The following is a 22,566-nucleotide window of genomic DNA, read 5'->3' on the forward strand; positions in this document are numbered from 1 at the left end:
GTTATATGCCAACAAATTGGACAACCTAGAAGAAATGGACAAATTTCTAGAAACATACACCCCACCAAAACTGAATCAAGAAGAAATGGAGGGACTTCCCAGGTGGCACAGTGGTGAAGTCTAAGCACTCCCAATACAGGGGGCCTGGGTTCTATCCCTGGTCAGGGAACTAGATCCCACATGCGTGTTGCAACCAAGAGTTTGCCTGCCACAATTAAGGAGTCCTCAAGCCACAACTAAGGAGACTGCATGCTGCAACTAAAAAGCCCATGTGCAACAACTAAGGAGCCAGTGAGCTACAACTAAGGAGCCCACAAGCCACAACTAAGGAGCCTGCCTGCTTCAACTAAGACCTGGCCCAACCAAGTAAATTTAAAAATATTTTTTAAAAAAAGAAGAAATAGATAATTTGAACAGACCAATCACTAGAAGTAAATAGAACTTTTAATTTAAAAAACTCCCTGGAAACAAAAGTCCAGGATGGCTTCACTGGGGAATTCTACCAAACATACAAAGAACTTACACCAATCCTTCTCAAACTCTTCTAAAAGACTGAAGAAGAGGAAACACTCACAAAGTCATTCTATGAAGCCACAACTACCCTGATACCAAAACCAGGCAAAGACACTACCAAAAAAGAAAATTACAGGCCAGTATCTTTGATGAATATAAATGCAACCATTCTCAATAAAATCTTAGCAAACTGAATCCAACAACACATAAAAACGATGATACACCATAATCAAGGTGGATTCATCTCAGAGTCACAAGGATGGTTCAACATACCCAAACCAATCAATACAATACACAACATTAACAAAAGAAAAGAGAAACACCACATGGTCATCTCAATAGATGAAGAAAAAGCATTTGATAAAATTCAACATCCATTCATGATAAAAACTCCCACCAAAGTGTAGAAGGAACATATCTCAACATAACAAAAGCCATTTATGATATACCCACAGCCAACATATAGCTCAACAGTGAAAAGCTGAAAGCCTTCCTTTTCAGCTAAAATCTGGAACAAGAGAAGATGTTCACTCTCACCACTTCTATTCAACATAGTATTGCAGGTCCTAGCCACAGAAATTAGACAAGATAAAGAAATAAAACATATCCAAATCAGAAAGGAAGACATAAAATTGTCATTATATGCAGATGACATGATAATAAATACTAAAAACCCTAAAGACTCCACAATAAAACTATCAGAACTGATAAATAAATTCAGCAAGGTAACCAAATACAGATTAATACACACAGTTCTGTTGCATTTCTGTACAGTAACAATGAAATATCAGAAAGAGGAAGTAAAAAAAAAAAATCTTCTTTAAAATCACATCAGAAAAATATCTAGAAACAAATCTAACCAAGGAGGTGAAAGAGTTATATGCTGAGAAGTACAAAACATTGATAAAGGAAATTGAAGATGATTTGAGAAAATGGAAAGATATCCCATGCTCTTGGATTGGAAGAATTAATATTGTTAAAATGGCCATACTACCCAAAGCAAGCTACAGATTTAATGCAACCCCATTGATTTCCCCATGACACTTTTCACAGATCTAAAACAAAGACTCCTAAAATTTATATGGAACCACAAAAGACCCATAATTGCAAAGCAATCCTGAGGAAAAAGAACAAAGTTGGAGGCATAACCCTTCCAGGCTTCAGACAATACTACAAAGCTACAGTAATCAAAACATCATGACATTGGTACAAAAGCAGACATATAGATCAATGGAACAGAATACAAAGCCCAGAAGTAAACCCACACACATATGTTCAATTAATCTTCGACAAAGGAAGCAAGAATATACAATGGAGAAATGACAGCCTCTTTAGCAAGTGGTTTTGGGAAAGCTGGACAGTCACATGTAAACGAATGAAGTTAGAACACTCTCTCACACCATACACAAAAATAAACTCAAAATGGCTTAAAGACTTAAATATAAGTCAGGACACCATAAAATTCCTAGAAGACAACATAGGCAAAATGTTCTCTGACATAAATTGTAGCAATGTTTTCTTAGGTCAGTCTCGAAGGCAAAAGAAATAAAAGCAAAAATAAACAAATGGGACCCAATCAAACTTCTAAGCTTTTGCACAGTAAAGGAAACCATAAACAAAATGAAAAAATAGCCTACAGAACGGGAATAATATTTGCAAAAGATGTTACCAACAAAGGCTTAATTTCCAAAATGTACAAACAGCTCATACGACTCCATATCAAAAGAACAAACAACCTAATCAAAAAATGGGCAGAAGACCTAAATAGACATTTCTCCAAAGAAGACATACACAAGGTCAACAGGCACATGAAAACACACTCAACGTCACTAATTATTAGAGAAATGTAAATCAAAACTTTAATGAGGTATCACCTCACACTGGTCAGAATAGCCATCATCAAAAAGTCTACAAATAATAAATGTTGGAGAGGGTGTGCAGAAAGGGAATCCACCTACACTGTTGGTGGGAATGTAAATTGGTGCAGCCACTATGGAAAACAGTAGAGAGGTTCCTTAAAAAACTAAAAATATTTACCATATGATACAGCAATCCCATTCCTGAGCATATACCCAGAAAAGATGAGAATCTGAAAAGATAGATGCACCTCAATGTTCATTGCAGCACTATTTACAACAGCCAAGACTTGGAGACAATCTAAATGTCCATCAACAGATGAATGGATAAAGAAGATGTGGTGTATATATATATATATATATATATACATACACACACACACACAATGAAATGTTACTCAGTCATAAAAAAAGAATGAAATAATGCCATTTGCAACAATATGGATGGACATAGAGATTACCATACTAAGTGAAGCAAGTCAGACAGAGAATAACAAATATTGTATGACATCATTTATATATGGATTGTAAAAAATAGTACAAATGAACTTATTTACAAAACAGAAACAGACACACAGACATAGAAAACAAACTTATGGTTACCAAAGCAGAATTCGGGGAGGGATAAATCAGGAGTATGGGGTTAACAGACACACAGTACCATAAATAAAATAGATAAACAACAAGGATTTACTGTATAGCATAGGGAACTATATTCAATATCTTGCAACAAACTATAATGGAAAAGAATAGAAAAAAAAAAAGTGTATGTGTGTGTATACACCTATATATTTGAATCACTTTGCTATATATTGGAAACTAACACAATATTGTAAATCAACTATACTTCAAATTAAAAAAACTGTCAAAGAGATGATATACAGATTTTCAGATTTTATGAAAGTCATGAATCATAAGGTTTACTAAACACAATGAATCCCAAGAAGCAAATATAAAGCAACACACACACATAAACACGTTGTATCAAAATTTCAATATATCAATGAGAAAAGTGATCTTAAAATCAACCAGTGAGAAAATACAGATTAACTTATGAAAGGAGCAATAATTAGACTGGCAGTTGACTTCTCAAAAGCAGAGCTGAAGTTAGAAGATAAGGAAATAATGACTTCAAATTTATCGGGTGAAAGAACTATCAATCTGTAATTTAATATCCAACTAAAGTATTATTCAAAATTGAGGGCAAAATAAAAACAACACCAAACTGAGTTACAATCAAGTAGCACCCACTGAAGGGATTTCTAAAGGGTATACTTTAGTGTGACAGAGAAAAAAACAAAATTAAACACTGGGATGCAAGAAGAAAAGTAAACAAAGAAATTGGAGATCACGTCAATAAATCTAAACAAGGATTGAGTTTGTGGATCAATTATAATATTGGGTAAGGTGGTAAAAAGTAAGGTGGAACTCAAATACTGGGTAAAAATAACATGGAAATCAGGAGAGAATTAGTGGAGCTAAAGTGTTTTGAAGTCATTATGAAAAAAGAGTAGAATGACTAACTTCAAGCTTTAAGTCAAAAATATTAAAGGGATGCCTAAAAGAATAAAAATAAGGTGTATATTGTAAATTCCAAGCCAAGGAAAAAAATAAGTTAACCTGAAATGAAGAAAAATGAGTCTGGAAAGAAGGGGGTAAAACAAGTATACAAAAGGCAGGGTAGAAGATGGCATGGGAGGATGTGGAGCTTGCGTCTCCCCACAACTAGCGCACCTTTTGGACACTGGTGGGGAACCTTGATGCTCAAGGAGATGGGAGGAACCTCTGAGCGACCGAGTAGGATGTGCGGGGAAGTGAGGGGGTAGAAGTGGAGGCCAGACAGGACCAGTGCCCCTGAGGGGTGGCTGGGAGAGGGGAGGGGTTCCCATGCCTGGAAGGACCCTTGGGGGCTCTGAGGATCAGGGGAGGTGCAGAGGGTGTTTCTCCCACCATATCAGGCCCCAGGAAGCCTGCTGGGCTCCAGGGCCTGGTTCTCCGCCCTCTAAGGACCCTCCTGGTCATGTGGGTCCTACGGGCATAGGAGGGAGGTAGGGGGAGAGAAGAGGAGAGGCAGATGGGAGGGGCCCTCTGAGATCAGAGGATCAGGGGAGGTGCAAAGGGTGTTTGTCCCACCCAATCGGGCCCAGGGAAGCCTTTTGGGCTTCCGGGTCTGGTCCCCTGCTCTCTGGATCCTCCTCTGGCCGCATGGGTCCTAGGGGCATAGGAGGGAGGGAGAGGGGGAAGAAGAGAGGCCAAGGGGGAGGAACCCTCCAGGAATGGAGGATCAGGAGGAACGTGCCTAGCGTTTCCACCGCCCACTCAGACCCAGAGAACTTGCTGAGGTCCTGGACCTGGTCCTCTGGCCTCCAAGGCCAGAGGCACTCCTGCGCTCCTCCTGCTGCACTGAGCCTAAGTGCCCCCTCCCGCCGTGCCAGGGACTTTTCCGGGCCTCTGGGTCCTAAGCATAGGCCCTGCCCATCGCCTAAACCCCGCCCCTGCCTAAGCCTCGCCCCCCACAGCCAAGGCATTTTCTGGCCTTTTCTTTTTTTCTCCTCTTTTTTGCTATTGTAGTTCTATTTTACCTTCCAGTTGTTGTTTCATTTATATATATACATATATATATATTTTAATTCTTTCTAACATATCTTTTAGTTTTCTAATATTATTTTATTTTTTACACTTTGTTATTGTTCTGCATTGTTTTTTTGTTTTTCTATTTTCTTTTTTTGCCACCCTGCACGGCTTGTGGGATCTTGGTTCATGAGCTGGGGGTCAGGCCTGAGCTCCTGTGGTAGGAGCTCTGAGTCCGAACCACTAGACTAAAAGAGAACCTCAGACCCCAGGGAATATTCATCAGAGTGAGGTCTCCTGGAGGTCCTCATCTCAGCTCCAAGACCAGCTCTACCCAACAGCCTACAAACTCCAGTGCCGGAAGCCTCAAGCTAAACAACCAGTAAGACGGGAACACAATCCCACCCATCAAAAAAAAAAAAAAATGAGATGACAAAAAAGTATGTCACAGATGAAGAAGCAAGGTAAAAACCTACAAGAACAAATAAATGAAGAGGAAATAGGCAACCTACCTGGAAAAGAATTCAGAGTCATGATAGTGCAGATGATCCAGAATCTTGGAAATAGAATGGAGGCATGGATCGAGAAAATACAAGAAATGTTCAACAAAGATCTAGAATAACTAAAGAACAAACAAACAGAGATGAACAACACAATAACTGAAATGAAAAATACACTAGAAGGAATCAATAACAGAATGACTGAGGCAGAAGAACGAATAAGTGAGCTGGCAGACAAAATGGTAGAAGTAAAAGCTGAGGAGCAGAATAAGGAAAAAAGAATGAAAAGAATTGAAGACAATCTCAGAGTCCTCTGGCACAACATTAAACACACCAACATTCGAATTATAGGTGTCCCAGAAGAAGAAGACAAAAACAAAGGGTCTGAGAAAATATTCGAAGAGATTATAGTGGAAAACGTCCCTAACATGGGAAAGGAAAGAGTCAATCAAGTCCAGGAAGTGCAGAGAATCCCATACAGGATATACCCTAGAAGAAACACACCAAGACACATATTAATCAAACTAACAAAAATTAAATTCAAAGAAAAAATATTAAAAGCTGCAAGGGAAAAGCAAAAAATAACATAAAAAGGAATCCCCATAAGGTTATCTGCTGATTTTTCAGCAGAAACTCTGCAGGACAGAAAGGAGTGGCAGGATATACTTAAAGTGATGAAAGAGAAAAACCTACAACCAAGATTACTCTAGCCAGGAAGGATCTCATTCAGATTCGACAGAGAAATCAAAAGCTTTACAAACAAGCAAAAGCTAAGAGAATTCAGCACCACCAACCAGTTTTACAACAAACGTTAAAGGAACTTCTCCAGGCAGGAAACACAAGAGAAGAAAAAGACCCACAAAAACAAACACAAAACAATTAAGAAAATGGTAATACAAACATACATACTGATAATAACCTTAAATGTAAATGGATTAAAGGCTCCAACCAAAAGACACAGACTGGCTGAATGCATACAAAAATAGAACCCATATACATGCTGTCTACAAGAGACCCACTTCAGACATAGGGACACATAAAGACTGAAAGTGAAGGGATGGAAAAAGATATTCCATGCAAATGGAAATCAAAAGAAAGCTGGAGTAGCAATACTCATATCAGATAAAATAGACTTTAAAATAAAGACTGTTAAAAGAGACAAGAGAGAACATTACATAATGATCAAGGGATCAATCCAAGAAGAAGATACAATTACAAATATGTATGCACCCAACATAGGAGCACCTCAATATATAAGGCAAATGGTAACAACCATAAAAGGGGAAATCAACAGTAACACAATAATAGTAGGGGACTTTAACACCCCACACCCCACTTTCACCAATGGACAGATCATCCTAACAGAAAATAAGTATGGAAACACAAGCTTTAAATGACACAGCAGTGGGGGGAATGTAAATTGGTATAGCCACTATGGAGAACAGCATGGAGGTTCCTTAAAAAGCTAAAAACAGAACTACCATATGACCCAGAAATCCGGCGACTGGGCATATACCCAGAGAAAACCATAATCTGAAAAGATACATGCACCCTAATGTTCATTGCAGCACTATTTACAACAGCCAGCAACATGAAAGCAACCTAAATGTCCATAGACAGAGGAATGGATAAAGAAGATGTGGTACATATACACAATGGGATATTACACAGCCATAAAAAAGAAAAATAATGTCATTTGCAGCAATATGGATGGACCTAGAGATTGTCATACTGAGTGAAGTAAGTCAGACACAGAAAGATAAACATTATATGATATCATTCATACGTGGAATCTAATTTTAAAAAACAGTACAAGGGCTTCCGTGGTGGTGCAGTGGTTAAGAATCCGCCTGCCAATGCAGGGGACACGGGTTCCAGCCTTGGACCAGGAAGATCCCACATGCTGCAGAGCAATGAAGCCTGTGTGCCACAACTACTGAAGCCCATGTGCTTAGAGTCCGTGCTCCACAACAAGAGAAGCCACCACAACGAGAAGCCTGGGCACCTCAACAAAGAGTAACCCCTGCTTGCTGCAACTAGAGAAGACCTGCGCACAGCAGGGAAGACCTGATGCAGCCAAAAATAAACAAATAAATTTATAAAAAACAAAACAATACAAATGAACTTATCTACAAAACAGGAACAGATTTACAGATATCAAAAACAAACTTATGGTTACAAAGGGGCTGGTGGGGAGGAATTAACTGAGAGATTGGGATGGACATATACACACTGCTATATATAAAATAGATAACTAATAAGAACCTGCTATATAGCACAGGGAACTCTACTCAATACTCTGTAATGGCCTATATGGGAAAAGAATCTAAAAAAGAGTGCATGTATGTATATGTATAACTGATTCACTTTGGTGTATACCTGAAATTAACAAAACATTGTAAATCAACTATATTCCAATAAAAATTAAAAAAAAAGAAAAAGAAAAAAAAAATAAAATAAATGACACAACAGACCAGATAGAGTTAAATGATACTTATAGGACATTCCACCTGAAAGTGGCAGAATACACTATCTTCTCAAGTGCACATGGAGCATTCTCCAGGATAGATCACATCTTGGGTCACAAATCAAGCCTCAGAAAATTTAAGAAAATTGAAATCGTATCAATCATATTTTCTGACCACAACGAGATTAGAAATAAATTACAGGAAAAATACTGTTAAAAACAAGAATACATGGAAGCTAAACAGTACACTACTAAATAACCAAGAGATCACTGAAGAAATCAAAGAAGAAATAAAAAAACACATAGAAAGAAATGACAATGAAAAAACGATGACCCAAAACCTATGGGACACAGCAAAAGCAGTTCTAAGAGGGAAGTTTATAGCAATTCAATCTCACCTCAAGAAACAAGAAAAATCTCAAACAATCTAAGCTTACACCTAAAGCAACTAGAGAAAGAAGATCAGAGCAGAAATAAATGAAATAGAAATGAAGAAAACAATAGTAAAGATCAATAAAACTGAGCACAGCAATGAAGTTGCTCAAAAAGTTGGTTCTTTGAGAAGATAAACAAAATTGATAAACCTTTAGCCAGACTCATCAAGAAAAAAAGGGAGAGGACACAAATCAATAAATTTTGAAATGAAAAAGGATAAATCACAACTGACACTGCAGAAATACAAAGGATTAGAAGAGACTACTACAAACAACTATTTGCCAATAAAATGGACAAATTCTTTGAAAAGTACAATTTTCCAAGACTGAACCATGAAGAATTAGAAAATATAAACAGACCTAACACAAGTAATGAAATTGAAACTGTAATGAAAAGTATTCCAACAAACAAAAGTCCAGGACCAGATGGCTTCACAGGTGAATTATATCAAACATTTAGGAGAATGGCTAACACATATCCTTCTCAAACTCTTCCAAAAAATTGCAGAGGGAGAAACACTCCCAAATTCATTCCTTGAGGCCACCATCACCATGGTACCAAAACCAAAGATATCACAAAAAAAGAAAATTACACATCAGTATCACTGATGAACATAGATGCAAAAATCCTCACCAAAATACCAGCAAACAGAATCCAAAAACATATTAAAAGGATTATACACCATGATCAAGTGGGATTTATCACAGGAATGCAAAGATTCTTCAATATATGCAAATCAATCAATGTGATACACCATATTAACAAATTGAAGAATAAAAACCGTATGATCATCTCAATAGATGCAGAAAAAGCTTTTGACAAAATTCAACACCCATTTATGGGCAGAGGGAACCTGCCAGAAAATGGACATAGAGGGAACCTACCTCAACATAATAAAGGCCATATATAACAAACCCACAGCCAACATCATTCACAATGGTGAAAAACTGAAAGCATTTCCACTAAAATCAGGAACAAGACAAGGATGTCCACTCTCGCCACTCTTATTCAACATAGTTTTGGAAGTCCTAGCCACGGCAGTCAGAGAAGAAAAAGAAATAAAAGGAATACAAATTGGAAAAGTAAGACTGTCACTGTTTGCAGATGACATGATACTATACATAGAAAATCCTAAAATGCCACCAGAAAACTCCTAGAACTAATCAATGAATTTGGTAAGGTTGCAGGATACAAAATTAATGCACAGAAATCCTTGCATTCCTATAAAATAACAATGAAATATCAGAAAGAGAAATTAATGAAACAAACACATTTACCATTGCAACAAAAAGAATAAAATACCTAGGAATAAACCTACCCAAGGAGACAAAAGACCTGTATGCAGAAAACTATAAGACACTGATGAAAGAAATTAAAGATGATACAAACAGATGGAGAGATATACCATGTTCTTGGATTAGAAGAATCAAGATTGTGAAAATGACTATACTACCTAAAGCAATCTACAGATTCAGTGCAATCCCTATCAACCGACCAGTGGCATTTTTCACAGAACTAGAACAGAAAATGTCACAATTTGTATGGAAACACAAAAGACCCCGAAGAGCCAAAGCAATCCTGAGAAAGAAAAACAGAGCTGGAGGAATCAGGCTCCCTGACTTCAGACTATACTATAAAACTACAGTAATCAAGACAGTATGGTACTGGCACAAAAACAGAAAGATAGATCAATGGAACAGGATAGAAAGCCCAGAGATAAACCCACACACATATGGTCACCTAATTTATGACAAAGAAGGCAAGTACCTACAATGGAGCAAAGACACCCTCTTCAATAAGTGGTGCTGGGAAAACTGGACAGCTACATGCAAAAGAATGAAATTAGAACACTTCCTAACACTATACACAAACACAAACTCAAAATGGATTAAAGACCTGAATGTAAGATCAGACACTATAAAACTCTTAGAAGAAAACATAGGAAAACACTGTTTGACAATGAACCACAGCAAGGTCTTTTATTACCCACCTCCTAGAGAAATGAAAATAAAACCAAAAATAAACAAATGGGACCTAATGAAACTTAAAAGCTTTTGCACAGCAAAGGAAACCTTAAACAAGACGAAAAGACAACCTTCAGACGGGGAGAAAATATTTGCAAATGAAACAATGGACAAAGGATTAATCTCCAAAATATACAAGCAGCTCACGCAACTCAATATCAAAAAAAAATCAACCCAATTAAAAAATGGGGAGAAGACCTAAACAGACATTTCACCAACGAAGACGTACAACTGGCCAAGAGGCACATGGAAGATTCTCAACTTCACTGATTATTAGAGAAATGCAAATCAAAACTACAATGAGGTATCACCTCATACTGGTCAGAATGGCCATCATCAAAACGTCTACAAACAATAAATGCTGGTGAGGGTGTGGAGAAAAGGGCACCCTCTTGCACTGTTGGTGGGAATGTAAATTGATACAGCCACTATGGAGTATGGAGTTTCCTTAAAAAACTTAAAATAGAATTACCATATGACCCAGCAATCCCACTACTGGGCATATACCCTGAGAAAACCATAATTCAAAAGGACACATGTACCCCAATGTACATTGCAGCACTATTTACAGTAGCCAGGACATGGAAACAACCTAAATGTCCAATGATAGATGAATGGATAAAGAAGATGTGGTACATATATACAATGGAATAGTACTCAGCCATAAAAAGGAACGCAATTGGGTCATTTGTAGAGATGTGGATAGACCTAGAGTCTGTCATACAGAGTGAAATAAACCAGAAAGAGACAAACAAATATCGTATATTAACACATATACGTGGAATCTAGAAAAATGGTACAGATGAACCTATTTGTAGGGCAGGAGTAAAGACGTAGACATAGAGAACGGACATGTGGACACAGTGGGGGAAGGGTAGGGTGGGACAAATTGGGAGATTAGGTTTGACATAAATACACTACCATGTGTAAAACAGATAGCTAGTGGGAACCTGCTGTATAGCACAGGGAGCCCAGCTAGGTGCTCTGTGACGACCTAGATGGGTAGGATGGGGGTGGTGGGAGGGAGGTCCAAGAGGGAGGGGATATAGGTATACATATAGCTGATTCACTTCATTGTACAGCAGAAATAACACAACACTGTAAAGCAATTATACTCTAATAAAAAAGTAAAAAATTAAATAGTTAGAAAAATAATGATTTTTGTGAGATAATTGGAAGTGTGAACACTGAATGGACATTGCATAATAAAAAAAGAAAAGGCAGGGTAAAGAGAAAGACTAAAATAGGATGTTCAAATTAATTCAATAAATCAGTAATAATAATAAAAAATATAAATGGGCTAAACTTACTAGTTAAAAGAAAGATATCTCACATTAGATTAAAAGCAAAGAAACAAATCTGCCTACATGTTATTATAAGAGAAACACTTAATAAAAATACAGGAAGGTTGATGGCAAAAGGAAGTAAAAAAGATAAACCAGGTAAATATTAACCAAAAGAAAGGTAGTGTAGCTATATTAAGATGAGACAAAATAAATTTTAAGGCAAAGAACAATGTTAGAAATAAAGAGAGTTTCCACAAAATGATTTTTTTTTAAAAGGTCACCAGGAAGAAACAACAATTCTAAACTTCTAAGAATCTACTAGATTCTTAGACTGGCCTCAAAATACATAAAGCAAAAACTGACAGACTTCCTAGAATAATCAAGCTCACAATCATGAAGTGTGATTTTTTTAAAACCACTCTATTATAAAGTAAGATTCATTATGGCTTTTATCTGTCTCCTTGCCAACACTCCTCTCTAGAATATAATCTTAAAATGTATCATCTTTCTCTGTTTTATTCAAGATGTATTTTAAGTATATGCCAGTGCCTGGCATGTAACAGCTGCCTAATATATACTTGTTAAGTTTTTTCATTAGTAAAGATTTAAAAAGATAGTAACTATAGAGATTGGATAATATAATTAACAAGTATAATCCAAAGAACTCTCATGGAACCCTATACTCCTAAATCAATACATTCTTCTCAAGCATACATGAAATATTTATGAAATTTCACCATGTGGTAGACCATATTCTCTGACTACAATACAATTAAGTTAGAAACCAACAGCAAAACAATAAAATTCCATGCACTATAAAATATAAAACACAGTCCTAAACAACTCAAAGAAAAAAATCATAATGAAGATTATGGAAACAGAAGATCGGAGCAAACAGAACTTAATGATAACAAAGTATTATATTACAAAGTTTGTGGTGAGCAGCAAAAAAATATGTAGAGGGAAATCTATACATTTATATGCATATATAGGAAAAAATAGGATAAAAATTGATGAGCAACACATCTAAATTAAGAAGTTAGAAAAAAAGAGCTACAAAGTAAACACAAAATACAAGTTAGGAAATGAAGAAGGGAGCAGAAATTCTTGAAATAGACAAAATATATACAATTGAGGATCAAAATCAAAATCTGGTTCTCTGGAAATAGATACAACTCTGGAAAGAGTGATCAAGTTAAAAAAAAGTAAGGCTTAATATCAGAAATAAAAAGGGGTCATATTTCACATACAGCAGAGATTTGTAAAAATAGAATGTTAAGAAATACTTGATGCTAATATATGTTAAAATGAACAGAATGACATTTCCTAAAAAAGTATATAATTTGTCTAAACTGACTCATGGAGAAAAACAGAAAACCTGAACAAATCTATAATTATTAAATCACTAGTCAAAAGTCTACTTATCAAAACTGTCCACAGGGCTGGATGATTTTACAGGTGAGATCTACCAATCAGTTAACAGTTAATCCCTACCTTACACAAAGTGTTCCAAAGAAAAATAAGAACTTATTTCCACTTCAATTATGAAGCTAACAGAACCTTGATATGAAAACCAGGCAGGGAAAGTACAGAAAAGAACATTTATGGGCCAATTTCACTTTTGAACATAGATGCAAAAGTCTAAATAAAATGCTGGCAAACTTAAGCCAGGAACACATAATAGATAATAAAACATCATAATTTAATTTAGGTTTAATCCCAGGAGATCAAGGATGGTTTACAATAAGAAGGTCTATTAATATATTTCACCACATGAACGGATTAAAGAAGAAAATCACAGAGGCAAAAAAAGCACTTAAAAGAGTTAAACACCCATCCATGATTAAAACAGAAACCTTAGCAACTCGGAACCCAGGGAATCTTCTTTACCTGATACCAGGTACCTTAAGAAAGTGCTTAAAGTCCATAAAGTTGTGAAATAATTTTCCTTAAAATCAGAAACAAAACAAAGATGCCCAATTGTGCTTTAACATTGTACTGGAGGGCCTAGCCAGTACAAAAATAATTGAAAATAATCAAGATTTCAGAGGAAAAGACAAATGGCAAATGTGCCTGTAGATGGGACATTCTTGCACACACAGAGGTCTTGAGAAGTGGTTGAAGAGTTCAATACCTTCTGACAAGTCTAGAATTCCAGAATACCTAGATTTTTAGAATCCCAGAGTTTTCTTATATTTGTGTTTTTTGCTGTCTTTAAAATCCATAGTTGTATTTGTCTAAATAGATGCTTTACCGTTGTCTGATTTTTTTACTTTGTACTCAGCCCTTTTATAACCTGAACTTTCTAGGTTGATCAAGGATTCAAATTTAGTTTGACCTCCTGTGTGGTAATCATACTCCCCGCTCTGCATCCAGACAAGAAGGCTGAGCATACCCCTGAAGATTCCTTTAGGACCTCCCATCTCCCCACTGCTCTGAGGAAGGTATGTAAACAGTACTGAGCTTTGCCCTAGTGGAAGACACTCTACTGCTCTCTCCAGGAAACCTTTTTCTTCTTTATCATTTTCAGTGTCTTTTTACAAGCTGCTCTCAAAAACAATACTAAGTCTTTAATAAAACCCCATCACAGTATCTGGTAGGGAGTTGTATTTAATTTTCTTTTCCCTTGATTCTTTAAATGCTCACTCTTGTGGTTTTTCTAAGTATTTTTGTATAATGAGTCACTCTGAGCAACTGACTGGGAATGTAGGAAGAACGGCTTTTTTTTTTTTTTTTTTGATTTACTGTGTGATTGACCCTGGACCAGTCATTGAACCTAATCAAGGAACTTCATTCATTGCTAAATAAAGATAAAAGGCTTTGAGATATGGGTTAAAATTAGATCCTGCCACCTAGAGACTCAGTCTCCTAATAACTGACTCATAGAAATTAATTAGCTTGTTCCTATAACAATTCCATTTGGAAAAGATCTCCTTTATTATTTTTGCCTAGTTGTAGCCTTTTTACATCTCTCTATCCAATTCTCTGTCGCCTCCCCATTTGTTTACTTAACTTTACTGCTTAGTTTCAGTGAACAACCATGGCACTCCATGAGAGTCAGCCCAAAATTCAGGGCTAATTTTGTGATCTTAAGAAAGTCTCTGAGCTACATTTCTAATTTAGGAAATGGTAACCACAGTACTCTATCTTTTACCTCACAGACAATTGTTACAAAAACCAGGCAATGAAGGTAGAGAGTGCTTTGAAAAACTGTAAAGAACAATATATTTATATTCACATTAACTGAATAATTCTATTCACCAATGCAAGAATTGAGTCATAATACATAGGAGAAGGTCTTAAGTGATATTCATCCATGCTAGACAGAGACCATTAAAAATTATAGCTGAGTAATTTATTTATAAGTATGTAAACAATAAATTCAGGACAAGGAAGACTTTAAAGTAACAAAATGTAATTTAAGAATGGAAGCAGCATGACATGGGTGCCTGCTGGAAAAAAATTAATTAATACTTGAAGATCCTCCTTATTCTAAGTTTAAATCTTTTGAATCCACAACCTATGGTAAAAGCTAAAAATACAAAATAAACAAAAGGAAAACTGAAGACTTGACAAATTTCAAGGTGGGAGCAAAAGAAATCTTGCAAATATGGTCTCTGGATCATGTAGAAATTCAAGGAAAGACAATGTGACGACAAAAGTTGCTTCATTTCCTTACCTTTGTTCGGTATTAAAGAGTGCAAAGATGTGCTTGCTAGACATAAAGCTTTTTTCCACATCCCGAACTTTCAGGTTGTCCAAGGGAAGCATATACTTCTTTTCTTTTTCCTAGAGAGAGAGAGAGAGAGAGAGAGAGAAAGAGAGAGAGAATTGGCTTTAATAAAAGATCTTGAAGCATGCCCATAGCAACACATCATCTGAGTTGGTCAACATTTAATTAGAATATTTTGATAGCATCACACATTACTTTGATACCAGCTACCAAGGAACAAAAATTATCTGAGATAGGAGACTCCAATGGTTCTCAACACGTGGGTCAGAAGAATGAGGGGAGGGAAAGTGCAGAGGAAGGAAGGGCTCAGGGATGGAGAAAACACATGGTCCTCTATCCTTTCTTCCTCATGTGGGTCCCCTTAGATGTTTTAAAATGTTAGTTTGATATTAAAAATTTAGCCATCTGTTAATATTTAACAAAAATGTTCTGGTCCTAATTCAATGAGAAATGCCAGATGGATTTCATTTCATATTTTATTTGCAGCCTAAGCAGTTTTGATAGCCAGAGCTGGCAAGAGCCTGGAAGCACAAGGACCCTAGTATGAAATACCACCTATAAACTATGATAAAGCACAGAAAATACTTCCTTCCTTTGAGTCTAGAATAAAATGTGGGTCCAGAAAGAAATGATTCCATTAAATTGTCAAACTCTTTGAGAAAAAAAGAACCCATTAGAAGTGAACTAATATTAACTAGAACAAATTCTCTTAAAATTAACAACACTTTAGGAAGAAAATGCACATTTGAGAGGGGAGGTCTGCAAATGGGACCAAACTAATCTTGGTAAAACAAAACATATTGGATGCCAAAGAATTATTAGAAACATTTACTTTTAAGGACTGGCCCAGGGACAATATTATCATATGCATAAATGCCTAACAACCAGTATAATAGTAGAGAGCCGAATACTCAGTTTAAGAAACCTAGTCGATATCTATTACCTGGGGCACTTTTGCACAGTCCTTGTTAAACAGTAGTCCTCTGTATATCTCGGGTGACAGTCCTGAGAAAAACCAGGCCCAGACTCCAGAGGAGGAGAGCATGGAGATCTAGCCATGACTTTTAATAAACAGCTATTAATGCCTGTGGGAAATACATGTACCATACAGATATGCTTGACATAAGCCTTTTTGTTCCTGAAGCTCCTCCAGCTCTTGCTTGAGAATTGGTCTAGGCTCAGTAGTGTGGGGCAGAACTCTTCCATGCTCCCTAGCCTGCTTGTGGGGACCACACTCTCTACAGACATCAGAGAGTGTTATTGCAAGAACTACCACTGGCTTTGCCACTTCTCACTCCTAAATTAATCAGGGAAAGTTGGGCAGAGCACTTTAGAATAGTGAGGCATAGAGAAATAGATGACTCAAGAAGTTGAAGGAAGCTGGTTGGAGAACAAAATGGCTGTCCTGGCAGACAAGGTCTTCAAAGAAGATAGCAAAACAAAACAAAACAAAAACATAAAAGAAACTGAATGGCAGTGAGAGAAGCCCAAGAATAAACATGAAAAAGCAAAGCACTGTAAGAAGATTCCAGTGTTTCTTGTACAAAAATTAACAGTATATTAGCAAACACAAGGATATTCTAAATAGCAAAATACATAATTTACATAAATGAAGCATTATAGTTGGGTCTAACTTGTTTGAAAGACTTGTCAGACTATTTTAAGATAGCATTCTAAGAGGCAAGATCACAGACTGAATGAAAAGCTACCCAATACATAATCAAATGAAAATGTTTGAGACGCAGGGAACATTTTTTTTACTGGTTGTTTTTCAATGCCCTAAATTTAAGCAGCTGGATTTTTTTAATGCATCATCCTATTCAACCTTTTGAAATGATGGATTCGCCTTTAATGGAAAATCTGCATTTCATTGTAAAGATGGAATACAATGTCCTTGGCATGTTTTCTATAGAAGTAGGCTCCCTTTTGTACTGCATTCTTTAGCATATAGTGAAGACCAGAACTCCAGCAAGTTTACATCAGATATTAAACACTGGAGAAATACACACATATGCAGACAGAGAAATATTAAAAATGTAGTTTCATTTCCAAAGGACTAAATGTCATTTATCTAAGAGTTTTGAGGACATATTGCTAAATTATTTCATAATCAAGAGTTATTTTTATTTTTCCAGTTTTATTGAGATGTAATTGACATATAACATTGTGTACCTTTAAGGTATACAACATGTTGATTTGATAAACATATATTGCAAAATGATCACTACCATAGCTTTAGCCAATGCCTTCATCATCTCACATAATTACCATTTTTTTTTGTGGTGGGAATATATAAGATCTACTGTCTTAGCATCTTTCAAGTTAAGAATACAGTATTATTAACTATAATCACTATGCTGTACATTAGATTGCTAGAACTTATTTGTCTTGTAAGTGGAAGTTTGTGCCCTCTGACCAATGTCTCCCTATTTTTTCCACACCCCCACCCCTGGTAACCACCATTCTACTCTCCGTTTCTGAGTTTCACTCTTTAAGATTATACAAATAAGTGATATCCTATATTATTTTCTCTTACTTTGACTTATTTCACTTAGCATAATGCCCTTAAAGTCCACCCATGTTGTTGCAAATGGCAGGATTTCCTTCTTTCTCATGGTTGAATAATATTCCATTGTCTGTGTATACCATATGTGTTTTATCCATTCACCCATCAGCTGTCACTTAGGTTTTTTCCATAACTTGGCTATTGTGAATAATGCTGCAATAAATATGGGAGTGCAGCTATCTCTTCAAGATTCTGTTTTCATTTCTTTGGATATATACCCGGAAGTGGGATTGCTGGATCATAAGGTAGTTCTATTTTTAATTTCTTAAGGAACCTCCATACTATTTTCCATAATTTATATTCCCATTAATAGTACATAAGTGTTCCTTTTCTCCACATTCTTGCCACCACTTGTTATCATGTCTTCTTGATGACAGCCATTCTAACAGGTGTGAGGTGATATCTCCTTGTGGTTTTGATTTGCATTTCCCTGATAATTAGTGATGTTGAATACCTTTTCATGTACTTGTTGGCCATCTGTATGTCTTATTTGGAAAAATGTCTGTACACTACTGTATTTTTTTTAACATCTTTATTGGAGCATAATTGGAGTTTATATGTCCAATTTATTGGAGTATAATTTACAATGGTGTGTTAGTTTCTGCTTTATAACAAAATGAATCAGCTATACATATACATATATCACCATATCTCCTCCCTCTTGCATCTCCCTCCCACCCTCCCTATCTCACCCCTCTAGGTGGTCACAAAGCACCGAGCTGATCTCCCTGTGCTATGCGGCTGCTTCCCACTAGAAGAGTTTTAAGACTGACAAAAATGGAAGAAAAAGAAGATTCAGACTGATTTGTTTAATTAAAGTTATAAGTCAAATGGAGAATTAAATGAGAGAGCAATGAAATGACATATTGTGGATATTTCTAAAATTCTTGGTGCTTTTGGGAAAGTATGACATTCTGCTAAAAGAACATCTTGAATATGAAATACCTAAAATAAACAAAAGAAATAGAGGAGGAGAAAGGAAAAACAGAATTATAATTTCCAAAACATAGTGAATCTTAGCACCAGCTTAATTGAGACATTTGCTACATATTCTTTTTAACTCCATTAAACTGCCTAAACATAATGCAGTGTTCAATATGGTAGCCTCTAGCTAAGGGGACTACCAAGTATTTGAAATGTAGCGAGTCAAATTGGGATGTGCTTTAAGTGTTAACCTCAAACCAGATTTCAAAGATTTAGTATGAAAAAAAGAATGCAAACTATATCATTAATACTTTTATATGGATTATATGTTGAAATGATAATACTTTGAATATATTGGGGTAAATAAAGTATTATTAAACATAATTTCATCTGTTTATTTTTACTGTTTTGAATGTGGCTGCTAGACAATTTTAAATGGCATACTTGACTCACATTAACTTTCTATTGGCAGTGATGAGCCCATGTACCTATCATCACTTTCCTTCCTCTCATCCATTCAATTTTCCTCTTGAAAATTGATAAATACACCTTTCTGCCATCAGGTGTATTTACCATTCTCCCAGTCACCCAGTCTGAAACCTCACTATCATTTATGATGTATTGTCTTCCTTCACCTCCTTTATTACATCAAGACTATGCTGCATTGTGTTTGAAGCATTTGTCAGAACTCCCATTGTTTGACACTCCCACTACATTAATCCAGGTCCCTGGCATCTCACAAGCATGCAGTTATAAATGGCCTCCTTTCTAGTCTTCTAATTCCTCTAACATCACCAGGGAGGGCAATTTTCTTAAACCACCCTGTCAAATTCATTACAGTCCTTCAAAACGTTCATAGCTCTCCATTACTTACGGAAGAAATTCCATGAAACTCCTTAATGTGAAATTGAAAAACACCTACAAATTGGTCCGATCCTTATTTGTCAATATCTCCTTTACTCTTCCATAGGAAGTCTCCATTTCAACCAAAAACACATTTGCCAACAGTCTTTTCCCAGCTTGAGACACCCTGTCAACTTCTCCCTATCATACCAGTTTACTATTTAGAGTCCAGCTCAAGTTTCTATATTCTGTGCAAAAAGTTTTCCCAGGTTTTTAATTGTCTGTCTCTCTGTGTCACTTCCCCATCTCTCTCCTTTCAATTCATACAATAGGTATTGCTTATTCTATTAATTTTTAAATTATAGGCATACCTTGGAGATATTACAGGTTTAGTTCCAGACCACCGCAATAAAGCAAATATCACAATAAAGCAAGTCAAATGATTTTTTTTGGTTTCCCAATGCTATAAAAGTTATGTTTACACTATACGGTAGTCTATTAAATGTGGAATAGCATTATGTCTAAAAAAACAACGTACTTACCTTTATTTAAAAGTACTGTGTTGCTTAAAAACACTAACCATCATCTGACAAGGTAGGGTTGTTACAAAACTTCAATTTGTAAAAAAACACATTATCTGAGAAGAGCAATAAAGTGAAGCACAATAAAATGAGGTATGCTGTATACCTTATATGAGACACCCTCATCTTGTAAATGCATTACATTAAAAAATTTCTGTCAAAGTTTTTCATTTGGAACTCAGAATGTTCAGTAAATTTTATTGTTCAAGTAGGTTACATTTGCAAAGAAAAGAGAAAAATAGAGAATGCTTTTTGTAATATTTGTAAATAAATAAGAAATAGAATTTGATATTTTAAACATTTTACCTTTAATAGACATTTTGGAGGAAGCATTTGCAAAATTCTAGAGAAAGATTTTTTAATGGAGATTCATAAAGAAATTTCTGTATATTTTCAAGAGCTTCAGAAGCTGATGTCACTCATTCAACACCATTATTTTCTTCATTTTGAAACATGGTACCTTTCCTTTTCTCAGTATAAGGTGGTTACCAGCACTATTTGTATGGGAGGCATCAAAGATGACAGGGATTCTTTGTTCAAAGAGAGAGGGAATATGAGAGAGAGTGTGTTTTTTCCTTGCACTAACTTGGTAAGAGTTAGAAGAAAGAGGAGAAATAGAATAGGCCGAAAAAGGGAGGCATTAATGTGTGAAAGAGTTTGGTCTGAGGTGGAAGTAACTAAACTATGAGTGGTAAATGCAGAGGAATCAAGTTGGAGGGAGGTGGGAATTAAGATATAGCCCCACAGTACGTGTTCACTGACTTTGAAAGGAAACAAAAGGATCAATGAGGGACAGATGTGGGGTCAGCAAGTGCCCAATGATAACCTTTAGCTGGCAGAGCACCATCAATATAACTTGGTTGCTAGAAGGAGCTACAGTGGGTATGAGGAGAGGGTTTGGTGTGTGGAGGAATAGCTCCTGCATATGCAAAGGATTGGAAAGTCTTTCATACAATTGGTGACTCATAGGTAGAGAGTTTTATAACTTGGGGAATATTTGAGTGGCCTTGGTTTGATGACTACATTGAATCATTTTATTTCTGCATCATTCTCACTAATAAGGCAACAAAATCTTCAAGGATAAGATCACAAATCCTTCCTCATTTCCACATATACTTAGCATAGTGGTCACTGAAATTTACATAGCATATATTATAAATATTTGTTGAATTGACTTTAGAATGTCAGATAACCAAAGCCAAATACTGCATAAAAATATTGATAGCCACATATATTTTGAGAATCAAATAAAAATTCTATGGGAAAAAAAACCTGTATAAGATACTTAACTGATTGGCATTGCTTTTGATCATTAAACTTTTATAAAGTTTAGGCTGACCGCTGTGCTTATTTTTACCTATGCCTTTGTTTGTATTGCTTCTACTCGCTAGGAATGCCTCTTCTCAGCAAGAAGGCAAATACTAGTGGCCTTGAAATTTATGTCAAGTGCCACCTCCTCCATGAAGTCTACTCTGATTACAACAAGTCATAGATCTCTGTATAGCTCTCAAATTTCCCATAATTTTTGTCATAGGCTATATGGAATGCCATTCCTTATTTATGTTCCGTTTTCTTCTTCAAGTAGATTGGAAGCTCCTTGAAGGCAAGGACTGTGTTATAATTCTTTTGTGTTTACATTTAACAGTTATTACACTGCTGCATATACAGATGTTGCTTAGCAAACCTTTGATTGTTGATGATGCATTACAAATAAATACCAAAATGATGGAATTTTACTCTTATGGTGTACCTATACTATTTTTACTATTATGTCTACCTATACTATTATGTTAAAAATGATCTAACCAGATGTGATATGAAAATTTATTTTAAATTCCTCAAAGATTGATTTTGAATTAATTTAAGTGTTTTGCTTAGTATCATATAGTTTATTAAGTGAAATTTTACTAACCTAGACCAACATACTTGATTTGATTAATAAAAAAATCTCATGGCCTAAACATATAAATATACTGTGACAATCCAATATACTTCAAAACAGTACAAAAAACAAAATGCAGCAGATATGCTGCTCTTAAGAGGTAAGAACTGATATAAAGTTTTAAAAATTGACAGAACATAAAAGAGACTAGATTATAAAAGACAAGAGAAAACTATTTTAAAAAGCCAGTAAAGGCACCAAATATATCTTTGAAATATGTAATAATGGTTCCAAATTTATTTTTTAAATATGTGAGATTTGTTATAATTCTTCACTGCCTTGCTCTAACATTTTAAAACATCATGGCAATTTCTCAGGCTAATAA

The 22,566-nt window shown here is 35.7% G+C and overlaps 1 protein-coding gene across 10 annotated transcripts in view; it reads right to left on the reverse strand.

The window, feature by feature from the left end:
- DNM3 (dynamin 3) overlaps nucleotides 1-22,566 on the reverse strand; it is a 569,430-nt gene that overhangs the window by 145,170 nt on the left and 401,694 nt on the right. For all 10 annotated transcript variants that reach the window (XM_060296333.1, XM_060296364.1, XM_030875472.2 and 7 more), the window contains one exon: nucleotides 15,332-15,441. In XM_060296333.1, the coding sequence (XP_060152316.1) occupies nucleotides 15,332-15,441 (110 nt within the window). The remainder of the gene's footprint in view (nucleotides 1-15,331; nucleotides 15,442-22,566) is intronic.

The sequence above is a fragment of the Globicephala melas genome, chromosome 1, assembly GCF_963455315.2.
Source record: "Globicephala melas chromosome 1, mGloMel1.2, whole genome shotgun sequence".
Lineage (NCBI taxonomy): Eukaryota > Metazoa > Chordata > Mammalia > Artiodactyla > Delphinidae > Globicephala > Globicephala melas.